This window comes from Zonotrichia leucophrys, chromosome 3 (genome assembly GCF_028769735.1).
Source record: "Zonotrichia leucophrys gambelii isolate GWCS_2022_RI chromosome 3, RI_Zleu_2.0, whole genome shotgun sequence".
Classification (NCBI taxonomy): domain Eukaryota; kingdom Metazoa; phylum Chordata; class Aves; order Passeriformes; family Passerellidae; genus Zonotrichia; species Zonotrichia leucophrys.
In genome coordinates, this window is record NC_088172.1 from 87,572,389 (window position 1) to 87,586,465 (window position 14,077).

Here is a 14,077-nt window from a genome sequence, read left to right on the forward strand (position 1 = left end):
CCCTGCGCCACAGGAGCGACCCCGAGCACTCGGATAACACGGCCCCCGCCAGCGGCGCCGAGCGAGCGCAGGGCCCGCAGGGACGGACGGACAGACAGCCCCGCGGCCGGACGGGCCCCGCGGGGGCGGCGGGCACAGCCCCGCACCGGGGGCCGGACTCACCGCTCTCCTTGCCAGCCGCGGCGCTGCCCTGGCGGCGGTGCGGGCTCAGGAAGTCGCGGGCCAACTCCAGGTCCTGGAAGTGGGCGAAGGGGACCAGGGCGCAGGACATGCTCCCGCTGCCGGTACAGCCGCCGCCACCACCGCCCAACCCGGAAACGCTCGGCCACTTCCCTCCGGCCCGGCGCGGCCCCGCGCACGGCGCATGCGCCACGGGGGCGGGCCCGAAGGGGCGGTGCCGAGGGGCAGCGCTGAGGGCGGTGCCCCCCAGGGTGCGCCATTGCGGTATGAGATCGCGCTTTCTGGGACGCGTGTCCTCCGACGTCCCACGTGAGCTTCCCTTGGCGCAGCTTGAGGCTGTTTAATCTTGTCGGGTGCGCCATTGTGGTGTGCGATCGCGCTCTCTGGGACGCGTGTCCAAGAATGTTTGGGAAGAACACCAAGGGATGTTTTCTGGACCCCGAAGAAATACAAATTCCCCTATGCATAAGAATTGACAAATTTTTAATGGATCTTACTTGACTAGCCGTTTTATGTGTACACAAACACGTACATATATGTATATGAGAACTCTTCCTTGTTTTCTCACAAGACTCTTTTGTGTGATAGATAGCAATGTGTGTCTTATGTAGCTAAAAGCAGATATAACTGAGAAAAGCAGAAATAACTGAGAAAGTCCAAGTTATTTTGCAAGTTGGGTTTGTGGTCTAGGTCTTCTACGTGGTCCTTAAATACCTTCTAAGATAAAGTAAAAACAAATTTTTACTCACAGAAGTTTCATGCCAAATGGGCTCCAGCTGGATTGCCCTAAAGGCAGAAACTATACCAGGTTATCAAGACCAGAAAATCTCTTGTGAGATATGCAAAGAAACTGGCTTTAATTTACCCTGACAACTTTTTAATGTCTTCAGCTGTTCTCTTTTGTTGTAGTGATGTGCTGGTTTAAAACCTAGCGGGAAAGTTAACCCCACTGAACTGCATCTCCTCCTCCACCCTCTTCCAACAAGCAACAAAACACTAGCAGGAATCACAATTTTGCTGAAAAGCTTGTAATAAATGCAGTACCAATAAAAGAGGGCACAAAAGAGGCAATATCCACAAGAGGGTATTCAGCATAGAACAAACACAAACACTTCCTGAAGAGAGAGAGGCTGGCATTGTTTCTTTTTGGTATCTTTAATATAATTGCTTTGATACAATGCACTTTATTACCCTGTACTATACACTACTAGTAATTTTAGTACTTTTGTATTAGTTAAGATCTTTCATCTACTATTATGTCATAATGAATAATTCATTCTATATAAAATATACCTGAGGTGGCAGCAGTGGGACTCTGCAGTGGCCAAGGTGGCTTTATCTGGGTGCTGAGCAGCCTCGCAGTCTCAGCGCCTTCCACAAGCCTGGCAAAAAGATGAGGAGCTTTCTGCTTCCAGGGCCCCAGATTTCCTGCTAATACCACGGCCCCTCAATGAGCTAGGTGGTATTGAATTAGAGAGTGCTAGACACTCCATCTGTCTTTTCCTCTGTACCCAGGACAAGTAATCAGGGCTCAGTAATTTTGCCCTTGGCAACTACAAGAACATTTTATGTTTACATTTCAAATCTGTGGCTCCTCAGGCAACACACAGGTTAGACTTGAATTTACACAGTTGAATAATCCTATGGTTATTCAATAGAGAGTTGTTCAATCCTGTTTTTCTGAACAAGCATAGAATTAAATTATGTGGAGTAATACGAAGGATCCTCTTCAAAAACAAGGTCACAGTGTGGGAAAAGTTGGAACAAGAGGCTGGTGAATTTGCAGACGCTCTAAGTAAACTTATAAAGCCTGTAAACAAAACTGTTTAATGACATTTTAGAATTGCAACATGCACAGTCACTAGTAATGTCAACTGAATTAATAAAGAGTATGGAAGAAATTAAATTAACAACATGGTTTGACATTCTTTAGTGAAGCTTTCATGACATTATGAAAACTTTCCTCATTAGAGAATAGTGAACAGTGTAAGACTGTCATATCTCTGTCTGGTTTGCTGTACATGAAGTCAAGTTAAAAACTACCAAGATACCAATGAAAGCATAAAATAAGGCAATGAATACTCAGCAAATAACCTGATATTTCAAGACAGTCTTGAGTGCATATAAACTCATATTAACAGTTTGGATATGCAATAACTCTTCATGTGTTTGTTATAACTTCAATAGTTCCAAATTTTTAATGATTCATTATACATATATGGATGGCTACAGAAAACAAAACTATGTTTTGGAAAACATCTGACAATTTTAAGCAAAGTTCCTAAAGAAATACAGATAAACACTTGATAGCCAAAATTAACAATACATTTCCAGTAAGAATAATAATTTGCATTGGAATATATGCTGCTGAACAAAGGTTTTAATGCAGTTTACAAAAATAGATAATTAGGCTATATACAGATGTATACACTATATAAAATCCAGGTAATTATTTATTTGGAGTCAACACAAGAAATTATAAAAGGGAAAGACTTCAAAAGGAGAGAGAGTAGGTTTAGATAAGATATTAGGAAGAACTTGACTATGAGGTTGCGGAGGCACCAAAATGGGTTGCCCATTTTGGACTCCCCATCACTCAAAGCGCATGAGAACAAGTTTCTGAGCCAGGGTCTGAGCAACAGTGTCTAGTACAAGCTATCCCTCTCTGCCAATGGCAGGAGGGTCAGACCTAGAGGATCTCCAAGGTCTCTTGTACCCCAAACCATTCTATGGTTCTTTGATTCAACGTTATTCTGCCCTCCATGACCCCTGTACCACAGATACCCACAGTACCCAGAACATGGAACCCACCTCTCTGTGACATCAGCCCTGAGGGCACCACGGGCAGCACAGCTGCTGCAGGCAGTGCGGCTGTGACTGTGCTGCTGCACGGAGCTCTCAGTGCTTGCAGCTGACTCGTGCCTCTGGCAGACATGAATTGGCTCAGCCTCCTCATCCTGCTGACCGTGGCTGGGCTGTCGCATGGGACATGGGACAGCTGCGGGTAAGTGGGCCCAGGCCCAGGGAAGGAGCCTGGCAACACTTGCGGCCTTCCCTGGAGGGGACCCACCTGTCCCCCATGGCCAGGCCGCAGCTTCCCACCCACCATGGGAAGCCTCAGTTCCTTGCCAGCAGCCAGGTGCTGGCACGGACAGACACACACCCCATGGCCTTCCCTGGCCTGCTGTGCGTGCAAGGCCTTGTGGGGAGGGCAGAGGGCTGAGCTTCAGCCTGAGCCACAGCAGGCCATGAAGCAGCATGGAAATTTCTTTATGCTTGCAGATGGACTTGCGGCCTCCGACCCATGGTGTCTGACTCCATACCTCATGATGACAGTATGACACGTGTTGTGGGTGGTGCAGATGCCAAAACAGGGGCCTGGCCATGGATGGTCAGCATCCAGCACCCCTGGTTACCACGCCTGAAACATTTCTGTGGAGGATCCCTCGTCAGTGCAGAGTGGGTCCTCACAGCAGCCCACTGCTTTAACAGGATCGAGTAAGGAGGAGCAGGGAATGGGGACATCTCCACAGCACCAGCAGGTGCCCTGCCAGCAGCATCACCTGCTACTCCCATGCCCTTTCCTCTCAGGCAGCCAGGCTGCCACAGTGCTCAGGAGAAGCCTGGGCTCGTGCCAAGGCTTCCTAGCAGCCTCCAGCTTGACATTCCCCCAGCCTAAGATGTGCGAGGGCCAAAGCATTGCTCCCTCTCTGCCTGGCCAAGCAGAGGTCTGGCAACTGCTGGGCTGCTGTGGCACATGGCTCTGCTCCCTCTCAGTCCCCTCTTCATATTTCTTTCAGGGAAATTGGTATCTTGGATGTGGTGATTGGGGCCACCCAGTTGACTCAGCCGGGCCCTGGGGCACAAGTGCGCAAGATTAAGAAGCTATTTCGTCACGAAAAATATAAGAGAAGTGACAAAAGTAATGATATTGCCTTGCTAGAACTGAATGAGCCTGTCCAGTGCAGCCCTTACATCCAGTTGGCCTGTGTGGCTGACCCCACCATAAGAGTCTCAGAGCTGCAAAACTGCTGGGTTGCTGGTTGGGGTTTAACCTCAGAAGAAGGTGAGTTCCCAAGAGAGACTCCTGCCTCCAGAGCTAGATCAGCACAATGGGGAGACAGCTTGGGCTTCCCCACAGCAGAAGCCGTACCCAGGCTGCAGGATGTACACCTCTGCAGAGATGGGCCTGGCCTGCTCCCCAAAGGCTGGCAGCAGGGTCAGAGAGCCACAGTGCCTCTGCAGAGGCAAAGCAACCAAGGGAAGGGTATCCCCTCCAGACAGGGTAGTGGGAGAACTGGCAAGGAGCTGCTGGGAGCTCATTACTTTCTCTCCTCACAGGTGAACACTCAAGTGATCACCTGCAGGAGGCCAAGGTCCAGCTCATCGATCTCCAGCTCTGCAACAGCACTGGCTGGAATGCAGGGAAACTCCACACCCACAACTTATGTGCTGGTTACCCAGAGGGTGGCATCGGCACCTGCAAGGTAGGAACGCGCCATGAGCCACTCAGCCCCCAGCAGCACCAGCAGCCAGGGAAGCACCACCCCAACACAGGCCAGGGCCTGCTTTGCCCGGCCACTCAGTCACCCTCCCAGCCCCAGCTCCCCCTGACTGCTGTGGGGGCTCCCCACACACTGCCCATCCACACCTGCCTGCCCAGGCCTCCCCTTGTGACAGAAAGCCCAGAAAGCCCAGCTAGTGCTCTTGGCAGTGAAGAGGTCCAGGTGCCAAAGTTCCATCCATGCTCTGCACATCCAGGAGTCCTGTGCAGAGAGGACAGAGAGAGCACTAATTTACAGGACCCCAAGCCGTTCACAGCCAAGCTTCTGGAGGCCTAGGCACCTGAATACAGCACTGGCAGGGGCTGTGAGAGAGAAGGAGACAGCCCCTGTGCTGACACAGTCACCCAGCACCACCTAATCCTCTGTGCTCTGCTGCAGGGTGACAGCGGTGGTCCTCTCATGTGCCAGGACAACAACGCTGACTCCTGGTGGGTTGTCGGAATACCCAGCTGGGGATATGGCTGTGCCAGAGCAAAGCGGCCTGGAGTCTTCACCTCCACACAGCACTTCTATGACTGGATTCTGGCCCAGATGGGGCTGAGTCCATTTGGAAGTGCTTCCTGAACCACAAGATGGGCAGAATCCAAAGCACATTGCAGTGCACAACAAGTATTTTCTGCTGGGGAAATGCAAAGGCAGCCTCAGGGTCAAAACCATGCTCTATCCTGACCACACTCCTGTGTGCACACAGACACTGGAGATCACTTAGGTGTTGAAGTAAAGTGCCTCTGGTCACAGGGAACCGTCTTATCAGTGCAATTCCAACTGCTGGGCAAAGTAAGGTCTGCCACAATTGGCAACTGCAGAATGAGCGTGAGGGCAGATGTGCCAGGCACAAAGAGACAGTAGCTCCAAAGAGCCACTCACAGCAAGAGTGCCTGGTCAGAGAGGACAGTGCTCTGAGCCACCATGGCCTGGACGAACCTGCTACCTCAAGCCTTGGAAGAGGATAGGAAAAAAGCAGATACACTGGGGGTGCATGTGCTCCAATGCACATGGGCTGCTAATTTAGGGCCTGGTGAGAGCCTGGGCTAAGGGAAGACATCTGGGAAACTCCCAAGCATGACAAGGGAAACTCCTGGCTCCTGACTGGAGTGCCAGTGCCCTAAGGCAGAGCCAGATTTCACAGGCAGCAAAGGGGGATTGAGGTGCCAGGTGGTCACACTTCACAGATACTCAGAGGAAGAGCTGGGGTCATTCTGGGGAGAGGAAGCTGGCAGGAACCCTAGGAAAGTGCACCAGGAATGCCGTGGAAGGCCAAGGTGAGTGTGCCAACAGCATCTGCAACACCAAGGCTGTTCACAGGCATGGCCAGCCTGTGAGCCAGGGGGAAATGATGCCTGGGGCTGGCTCCATATGTGGGAGGAGACGAGGGCAGGGAAAGGGAGGATTTGTGGAAGATGAGAGGGCTGAATAAGCGTGGCAATGGAGAGAAGGAGCAATCAAAGAGCCAGCTGCAGAGACACAAACTGCAGCTTGCTATGCTGGTTTGTCTGAGAGCTATAGATAATCACCACAGGATGGGAAAGAATCTTCTTAACTCACTAATTAACAAACCATCTACAAACTGTACAAAATTGCACCAAATTTTTATATCCTTTTCAATCAAACTTTGATACTCTTGGATGGGGGGGAGGGAATGGTAGAGGCTTCTGGAATGCCATGGGGTAGACTTGTTGGAGGCAGTTTTCACCTGTCTTTTACAGGTGAAAGCAAGTGAGCATTGACTTTCGCCATCTAATAGAATGCTTCAAAATGCCTTGGGCTGGTTGTCACTCGGCCTGCTTTGGATATTCTTCTTGGCTTCAAGTGATGCCTTAAAGAACCTAGAACAAAACAATAAAAAAACCACACTTTTGACATAGGAGATAATATAAAGGCTCATCTTTATTGGAGGCCTCCAGTAGCAGATATGGCAAATGACCACAGAATTCCTCCCCTACATGAGGAGAATGCAGTTTTATAAGCTTAATAAATTAGCATATTTGACAAAAATCACCAATTCGTACCACACATGGTGAAGTAACTCCTCCCTCAGTTCAACACTCTCTAAATCCTCTTCCACTCAGATGGAAACTAAACCTTGCTTATGAAAATATGTCTCAAAGAGCTGTTTCCAGCCTTGGTTTCCAAGAAGAACAAATATAAGTTTAGTTGCCTTGTACTCTGCAGGGCTTGGAGGTCTGAAATATGTTTTGTCTTTCTACTTAGAGAAAAGGTAGGGAAAAGTACTGAGAAAAGTCGCCACAGATACAACTACAGAGCTACAAATATATGTGTAAAGAATACAGAGGATACATAAAAAAGGCAAAAATCAATCTGGCATCACCAGGCCAATGGAATCCTATCTCACAGTGGGTGGCACTCCTCCATTTGTCTTAATCAAGATGGACTGGGCTGAGAAGAACCATCCCACATCTGTACTGGTCCCTGCCACCCTGACTTAAGCTTCTTCAAATATTTCCTGAAGTAAATTTCAGGGGCTGCCTGGTCACTAAAGACCAGGGAAGTGCAAGAGTGTCACTCAGGGCTGGGGATGGCCATTACACTGTCCAGTGAGCAGACCAGCTTAGAGCCACCCAACCATCCTGGAACAACCTTATTGTGCTGTCTTGGCAAAATTCTGCTGCCCAAACAATTTCTCCCAGTTCTGTGCAACCTCAGCCATGGGCATCTCTTCCCCTAAATAAACCAGGGATATTTCCCATCACATCAAACACCGCAAAGCACGTGAAACCCCTTTCTGAAGGAGTCCCTTGTGAAGGGACTTCCACCCCCTTCTGTGTGTGCCCAGGGACCCTAGCACCCATTGTGTGGCATGAGGAACACAAGGCTCTCCCTGTGCCTGTCTCCAAAAGACTTTGAACAGAGACTCAAGTGTCCTAGCAGAGACTCAGGGCCCCCCACTTCACATCTTACAGGGGTCTCCACAACTCCTCTGTGGCTGCCTTACACTGATCATGCTGTGCATGCCTTCTCCACCCTCTACCAGTGATTTCACCAAATCTGCACCAAATGCCACAACAATAGAGAGGCTCAAACGCACCCTTATAATTTCCACAGAGTCTACACACAAAATTGTAACGCTCCCATTTGGCTCCTTCCTGCTCTAAAGATCTCAGGTGACCTCACCAGTACCTGCTCTGAAGGTCGGAGGATCCAGCAGCCCTTGGGTCCCATCTGGGCTGCCAAAGTGCTGAGGAAACTCCCCTGGGTGACCATTTTGGAAGCACAGGTGGCTCCAACGAGCCAATGGTTGCCCTGTTTCTCTACCCACACCACTCACCCAGTCAGAGCAGGTTTCCATACCCATTCAGCCTCAGGATTCCCCCAGCAGACTCACAGATGTCACGTTCCATAAAGAGCCACCAGCTCCTGCTGCAGCGCTCAGCGTCCATTCAAATCCTGGCCAGTGCCACAGCTCCCTGTGCCCTCTGTTATGCAAAGCACGGGCAGTTCACAGCCTCTGGTCCTGCCAGCCAGAGCTCAATCTGCAGCTGGCACTGCAGCTGCACACCCAGCTCCCTGCCCTGTAGGACCGTCCGCGGGAGAGTCTGTAGGAGAGTCGGGGGTCACTCACGGTCGGAACGTACAGGACGATAGATCTCTGCAGCCAAGTTGTGAAACTATCGTTTATTACAAAGGGTGTGGGTGAAGGGCCCTGTTGCGAGCTGCCAGCTGCAGCTCGGAGCAGGGTCCAGAGAGGAGAGGCTTAAAGTGTAAGAGAATTAAATGTTTAAGAGCGGAGAGCATGTAGAAAGAAGGGAGTGAAGAAGTGCAGAGGTGAGCGTGAAAAGACAAGAGGAAGAGTGGAGGAAGGGCAGTGGAAGAGCGAGGAAAGAGAAGAGAGAGAGAGAAGTGGAAGAGAGCGAAGTTCCCATTACAATACAATAAATCATCTTCAGTGTTGAATATTCAGATTCTCTTCAACCAATCTACTACAGCATGCATATCCTATAACATTTCCATACAACCTATAAGAATCACTACATTACCATACTGTGTTATATTTTAAACCCTAAATCTTACTCTTTGGGCCCTATCTGCCAAGCTGCAGGGTCTGCTCTGACCCTTGGACCTGCCTGCTTGCAGAGGGTATTGTTTCATCAAGAGGGGATTACCTTCGGCTGGCCACACCATTGTTTTCCAGTTGTTCAGTAACTAAGGGATGTCAAAACTTGCTTCCATTTCAATCTCGCTTATAGTTTCTACATTCTCAAAATCTTTTGCCAGGCAATCATATTTCTAAGGCTTTCCTGTTTCATCCTCCCCAACACTGCCCCAAATGGATTCCTCAGCTGCTGCCTGCCCCAGGGACTGCACAGCCTCATCCTGCAGGAAGAGGGGCCTTAGAAAGCAGCAGAGAGCCTTCTTACAAGGGCAGGTCCTAAAAGGACAAGGGACAATGGCTTTACAGGCACAGAGGGTATTGGTAATCACGTCCTCTAAACAGAGAGACATAGCTCTGTCCCAGTATTTTCCTGGGAAACTGTGGGAAAGCTCAGAGAAAAGAATGAGAAACAATTCTTATCTCCACTTGCTGCACATGTTATAGTGCACATGTGGAATGTGTTATGGAGATTTTTTTACCAAATGGTGATTTTTTAAATTGAACTCTGGTGATTTTGGATGCATTGACCAATTGGATCCATGGGTGTGTTATGACAGTCTGGCAAGGGCAATGGGTTTTTCTTAATAGTATAGTATAGTATAGTATAGTATAGTATAGTATAGTATAGTATAGTATAATAAAGCGATTGATCAGCCTTCTGCAATTGTGGAGTCAAATGCTCATTATTCCCATGTTAGGGATATCGTGCTACAGTAAGGGTAGCTTCAGCTGGGATCATAGGAAGGAAATCTTGATTGTGATAGTACTGAGGCAAAGGCATGGGTTGCCCAGAGCACCTGTGGATGCCCCATTCCTCAAAGTGTTCAAGTGTTCAAACTTCTGAGTCAGGCTCTGGACAACTGGTTCTAGTGAAGGCCACCCTTCAGTGCCCAACGCAAGGGAGTTGGAGATAAATGATCACCAAGGTCTCTTCCACCCCAAACCATTTTGTGGCTCACCGATTCCATTTTTCCCCTCCCCCAGTGGGTCCCAGTGCCACAGAACCCCATAGTGCCCGGAACACAGAACCCCCTGCTCTGTGACATCAGCCCTGAGGGCACCACGGGCAGCACAGCTGCTGCAGGCAGTGCGGCTGTGACTGTGCTGCTGCACGGAGCTCTCAGTGCTTGCAGCTGACTCGTGCCTCTGGCAGACATGAATTGGCTCAGCCTCCTCATCCTGCTGACCGTGGCTGGGCTGTCGCATGGGACATGGGACAACTGCGGGTAAGTGGGCCCAGGCCCAGGGAAGGAGCCATGGCAACACTTGCGGCCTTCCCTGGAGGGGACCCACCTGTCCCCCATGGCCAGGCCGCAGCTTCCCACCCACCATGGGAAGCCTCAGTTCCTTGCCAGCAGCCAGGTGCTGGCACGGACTGACACACACCCCATGGCCTCCCCTGGCCTGCTGTGCATGCAAGGCCTTGTGGGGAGGGCAGAGGGCTGAGCTTCAGCCTGAGCCACAGCAGGCCATGAAGCACCATGGAAATGACTTTCTGCTTGCAGAGGGGTATGTGGGCTCCGACCCATGGTGTATGAGTATGAGTACCTGGATCAAGACAATGGTACTACACGCGTCGTGGGTGGTGCAGATGCCAAACCAGGGGCCTGGCCCTGGATCGTCAGCCTTAAACATCCTGCGATACCAGGCACAAGACACCTGTGTGGAGGCTCTCTCATCACTGCAGAGTGGGTTCTCACAGCAGCCCACTGCTTTGACCCCGTCAGGTAAAGAGATGCCAGAAATGGGGACATGTCCACACCACCAGCAGATGCCCTGCCATCAGCATCACCTGCTACTCCCATGCCCTTTCCTCTCAGGCAGCCAGGCTGCCACAGTGCTCAGGAGAAGCCTGGGCTCGTGCCAAGGCTTCCTAGCAGCCTCCAGCTTGACATTCCCCCAGCCTAAGATGTGCAAGGGCACTCACACCTGCCAGAGCACTCCTCCCTCTCTGCCTGGCCAAGCAGAGGTCTGGCAACTGCTGGGCTGCTGTGGCACATGGCTCTGCTCCCTCTCAGCCCTCTCTACATGTACTTTCCAGGAAAATTGGCGTGGTGTATCTGGTGATTGGCGCCACTCAGTTGACTAAGCCAGGACCTGGAGCACAACTGAGACGGATTAAGAAGTTAATACGTCATGAAAACTATAATCCAAGTGACAAAAGTAATGACATTGCCTTGCTGAAACTGAACAAGCCTGTTGACTGCAACCCCTACGTCCAGGTGGCCTGTGTGGCTGACCCCGCCCTAAGCCTGTCAGAGCTGCAAAACTGCTGGGTGGCCGGCTGGGGTGCCACTGCTGCAAGAGGTGAGTCCCCAAGAGAGACTCCAGTGCCAGCTCAGCCCTCTGAGGAGGGGGCTTGGGCTTCCCCACAGCAGAGGCCATACCCAGGCTGCAGGATGTACACCTCTACAGATACGGGCCTGGCCTGCTTCCCAAAGGCTGGCAGCAGGGTCACAGAGCCCCAATGCCTCTGCAGAGGCAAAGCCAAACCCTGGCAAAGGAGATTCCCCTAAAGCAGCAGAGCAGGATTGGCAAGGACCTACAGGGTTATCATTAGTTTCTCTGCTCACAGCTCAAAACTCAAGTGATGTCCTGCAAGAGGCCAAGGTCCAGCTCATCGATCTCCAGCTCTGCAACAGCACTGGCTGGTATGCAGGGAAAGTCCACACCCACAATGTGTGTGCTGGATACCCACAGGGCCGCATCGACACCTGCCAGGTAGGAACGTGCCACGAGCCACTCAGCCCCCAGCAGCACCAGCAGCCAGGGAAGCACCACCCCAACACAGGCCAGGGCCTGCTTTGCCCGGCCACTCAGTCACCCTCCCAGCCCCAGCTCCCCCTGACTGCTGTGGGGGCTTCCCACACACTGCCCGTCCACACCTGCTTGCCCAGGCCTCCCCTTGTGCCAGAAAGCCCAGAAAGCCCAGCTACTGTTCTTGGCAGTGAAGAGGTCCAGGTGCCAAATGTCCATCCTCTTCACCTCCAGAAGCCCTGTGCAGAGAGGACAAAGAAAGCCCTACCCTACAGGACCCCAAGCCATTTGCACTTAGATTTCTAGAGGCTCAAGTGCCTGGATACAGCTCTGGCAGGGGCTGTGCAAGAGAAGGAGACAGCCCCTGTGCTGACAGGAGCCACCCATAACCACCTGAATCCTCTGTGCTCTGCTGCAGGGTGACAGCGGTGGTCCTCTCATGTGCCAGGAAAAAGACAGTGACTTCTTCTGGATTGTTGGAGTGACCAGCTGGGGAAGAGGCTGTGCCAGAGCAAAGCGGCCTGGAATCTACACCTCAACTCAGTACTTCTATGACTGGATTCTGGCCCATATGAACGCAGAGAACGTTTAATGAGCTTTTTGAGCACAAGGATGCTCAAAAAGGAGGCTTTTTGGGCAGCCTCCATGGCGTGCTGCAGTGCACAGCAAGTGTTTTCTGCAGGGGCAATGCCTGCTGATTCAAAGGCAGCAGGGGTCAAAACACTGCTCTGTCTTGACCACACTCATCTCCTCTAGTGGTTGAAGTAAAGTTGCCAATCATCACAGGGAACCATCTTTTTGACTGAATTCTGATTTCTGGGCAAGGTAAAGACTTCAATATTCTGCACCTGCACAACAAGCCTAGGGGCACAAAGGGGCACAGTGGCTCCAAAGAGCTCCAAAGTGCCTGGTCAGAGAGGACAGTGCTCTGAGCCACCATGGCCTGGAGGAACCTGCTACCTCAAGCCTTGGAAGAGGATAGGAAAAAAGCAGATACACTGGGGGTGCATGTGCTCCAATGCACATGGGCTGCTAATTTAGGGCCTGGTGAGAGCCTGGGCTAAGGGAAGACATCTGGGAAACTCCCAAGCATGACAAGGGAAACTCCTGGCTCCTGACTGGAGTGCCAGTGCCCTAAGGCAGAGCCAGATTTCACAGGCAGCAAAGGGGGATTGAGGTGCCAGGTGGTCACACTTCACAGATACTCAGAGGAAGAGCTGGGGTCATTCTGGGGAGAGGAAGCTGGCAGGAACCCTAGGAAAGTGCACCAGGAATGCCGTGGAAGGCCAAGGTGAGTGTGCCAACAGCATCTGCAACACCAAGGCTGTTCACAGGCATGGCCAGCCTGTGAGCCAGGGGGAAATGATGCCTGGGCCTGGCTCCGTATGTGGGAGGAGACGAGGGCAGGGAAAGGGAGGATTTGTGGAAGATGAGAGGGCTGAATAAGCGTGGCAATGGAGGGACGGAGCAATCAAAGAGCCAGCTGCAGAGACACAAACTGCAGCTTGGTGTGCTGGTTTGCCTGAGAGCTGTAGATAATCACCCCAGGATGGGCAAGAAATTTCTTTTCTCCACTTGCTAATTAACAAATAATCTAAAAACTGTACACATTTGTGCCCTAATTCTAAATCCTTTCAATCAAATTTTGATACTGAGGGCTGCAGGGGGCAAGGAGGGGTGGAATGGTAGAGGATCTTGGAATGCCTTGGGGAAGACATGTGCCAACTACATTCTCTTGGCTTCCAGGCCAATGGAGTCCTGCCTCACAGCAGGTGGCACTCTTCCCTTTGTGTTAATCAAGATCAGCTTTGCTGAGAAGAACCATCCATCATCTGTACTGGTCTCTGCCACCCTGACTTGAGTTAGGGGCTGCCGGCTCACTAAAGACACTGATTGCAAGAGTGTCACTCAAGGCAGCAGAAGGCCATTACCCTGTCCAGTGAGGAGACCAGCTTAGAATCAACCTATTGCCCTGGCACAGCTTTACAGTGCTGTCTTGGCAAAATTCTGCCCATAAAAATTTCTGTCAATGTTACACAAGCTCAGCCACAGGTGTCCTCTGAACTACAACAAGAATATTTCCCATCATGTCAAAAATTACTAGGGATATGAAACTCCTTTTTCATGCCAAAAAGGGACTTCCACCCCCTTCTGTGTGAGCCCAGGGGCACTAGCACCCTGGCACGAGGGACACAAGGCTCTCCCTCTGGCCTGTCTCCAAAACCCTTTGAGCAGAGACTTGACTATCCTAGCAGAGACTCAGGGCCCCCCACCTCATACCTTATGGGTGTCTCCCCAGCTCCTCTGTGGCTGCCTTACACTGGTCATGCTGTGTGTGCCTTCTCCACCCTCTACCAGTGATTTAATCAAATCTGCACCAAATGCCACAACAATAGAAAGGTTCAAATGCACCCTTATAATTTACACAGAGTTTGCGCATGAAATTGTAACACTCCCCATTTGG

General features: G+C 51.1%; 2 protein-coding genes and 1 pseudogene across 3 annotated transcripts in view; 2 read left to right on the plus strand and 1 right to left on the minus strand.

Moving 5' to 3' along the window:
- The window catches only part of RAB3GAP2 (RAB3 GTPase activating non-catalytic protein subunit 2), a 43,141-nt gene extending 42,814 nt beyond the window's left edge, over window positions 1–327 (minus strand). For both annotated transcript variants that reach the window (XM_064709156.1, XM_064709155.1), the window contains exon 1: window positions 163–327. In XM_064709156.1, coding sequence (XP_064565226.1) covers window positions 163–271 — 109 coding nt within the window. In that variant the 5' untranslated portion in view covers window positions 272–327. The remainder of the gene's footprint in view (window positions 1–162) is intronic.
- A 2,786-nt stretch (window positions 328–3,113) lies between these two features.
- Window positions 3,114–9,993, plus strand: LOC135445152 (acrosin-like; annotated as a pseudogene).
- Window positions 9,943–12,405, plus strand: LOC135444994 (acrosin-like). The gene is made up of 5 exons (XM_064707032.1): window positions 9,943–10,082; window positions 10,362–10,583; window positions 10,898–11,163; window positions 11,432–11,577; window positions 12,032–12,405. Exons 1-5 carry the CDS (start codon window positions 10,012–10,014, stop codon window positions 12,203–12,205), a joined length of 879 nt encoding a protein of 292 aa, XP_064563102.1. The 5' UTR covers window positions 9,943–10,011; the 3' UTR covers window positions 12,206–12,405.
- The last annotated feature ends 1,672 nt before the right edge of the window (window positions 12,406–14,077 follow it).

Excerpts from the sequence above, each read along its gene's own strand:
- LOC135444994 (XM_064707032.1), top strand. The coding sequence starts at position 10,012 with ATGAATTGGCTCAGCCTCCTCATCCTGCTGACCGTGGCTGGGCTGTCG. Across the intron at positions 10,584-10,897 it reads CACTGCTTTGACCCCGTCAG|GAAAATTGGCGTGGTGTATC; the intron begins GTAAAGAGATGC and ends TGTACTTTCCAG. Across the intron at positions 11,578-12,031 it reads GCCGCATCGACACCTGCCAG|GGTGACAGCGGTGGTCCTCT; the intron begins GTAGGAACGTGC and ends GCTCTGCTGCAG.